The 1,501-nt window shown below is 36.0% G+C and overlaps 1 protein-coding gene across 1 annotated transcript; it reads right to left on the reverse strand.

Annotated features, from left to right (window-relative positions):
* Positions 1-311: 311 nt before the first annotated feature.
* On the reverse strand, positions 312-1,501 carry LOC105227462 (uncharacterized). The gene is made up of 3 exons (XM_011206810.4): positions 1,361-1,501; positions 1,174-1,281; positions 312-1,102 (listed from the first exon to the last, which is right to left on the reverse strand). The coding sequence occupies exons 1-3, from the start codon at positions 1,367-1,369 to the stop codon at positions 398-400; spliced, it is 822 nt and encodes a 273-aa protein (XP_011205112.2). The 5' UTR covers positions 1,370-1,501; the 3' UTR covers positions 312-397.

The following is a 1,501-nucleotide window of genomic DNA, read 5'->3' on the forward strand; positions in this document are numbered from 1 at the left end:
CCACATGTTACTGAGAAAGTCGCATTCAAATATGTGCACACAGCTTTTTAAAACCCAAAATTTCACTTAAGTTATGGCACACACTGCCTAATGAGATGTGTAGAGCCTCTACTAAATCTCTTCCAGTCAATCGACCGTTTTCCAAAACCATATCCTGTATTTTGGCTATGATTTCAGGTGTTTATCGGCTTTTTGGACGTCCTTCACGTGGATCGTCTTCAAGCCTTGTACGATTTAACTTTTTTATAATAAACATATTTTTATAAAGAAGTATTTTAAAAAAAGTAAAAATAAATTTTTTTAACTTCAAAAATATTGATAAAATTTAATTATTTATTAGTTTTTTTAGTTGAATCTTTTTCAATCTCACTCACTGAATGAAACATATCAAATAATATTACGAATATAAAACATGTTGGCAATTTTGGCTATTTAAGCTTTTCAATCGCTCATGTGCCAGTCTGATTTTTTCCATTTCGACTCTTTCTTCCTTCTCCAATCTTAGTTTCTGTAATTTGAAACTGTTTGCCTCTTTTTCTCTTTCGAAATCGAGTTTTTCTTTTTCTAATTCTAATAAATTCTTCTGAATTTCGTATAGTAAGGCAAACGAGCTCGAGCAGTCGCCTGGTCTCTTCAAAGACATTTTTGGTGTGGTGACATTGGTAGGTTTGCAAGTAGCGGACGAATCGACTACATTTTCTGAACATGCCTGATGTAGTGTATCGGTCGCACTGGCTAACGTGCTCGAAGTAGTTGCGTCCATATCTAGCTCTATACTCAGCTCCGTTTCATTATGCACCGCTTCATTGTGCTCCAACGATGATACAGACTCTATGGACTGAAAAACGAATGATGGCTGCATATTTATGCGCTCTCGAAATATTGCGTGCAGCTCATCGTAAAATGGACACATCCTTTTTGTGTACTCTATAACATCGCCATTCTCAAGTAAGCCTGCGTCATGCTGATCTTTCCACTTGAGTGCGGACAGGAAACTAGTTTTGAGATGCCGCATTTTGGTGCGCATAATATCCCATTTTATGTGTTTTAAATTTGGCGCGCTTTCCGCAATCCGTTCATAAAATCTTTTTGCAGTAGGTTTCTGGTATTGGTAGGTTAAATGTGAAATGAGATTATTATACAAATATATATTTATAAATTTGAGAATTTTACCTCAAATAAGTCTGGATTATCCTTCACCTTGTCCGCGATAATCGTAAGCAAGTCTTTCGTTTGCTGTTCTCTCCAGCGAAAAGTGCCATTTATGCGCGCTCCTCTTTTCTATAAACACATAAACAATTCATTCTTGAATATTATCTAAATAATCAAATAATACAATTTTATAATGGTATGCGCTTACCTCTTCCATTTTTAATGTAAAATCCCAAATGCGTGTTAAGAATCAACAGCTGGTTGTGATTTGCGACAAATCGCCATGGATGCCACTGAAAACAGTCTCGCATAGTTGCCATTTTGTCGCAAGTCATGTGGCATGTAAAAC

The sequence above is a fragment of the Bactrocera dorsalis genome, chromosome 4, assembly GCF_023373825.1.
Source record: "Bactrocera dorsalis isolate Fly_Bdor chromosome 4, ASM2337382v1, whole genome shotgun sequence".
Taxonomy (NCBI): Eukaryota; Metazoa; Arthropoda; class Insecta; order Diptera; family Tephritidae; genus Bactrocera; species Bactrocera dorsalis.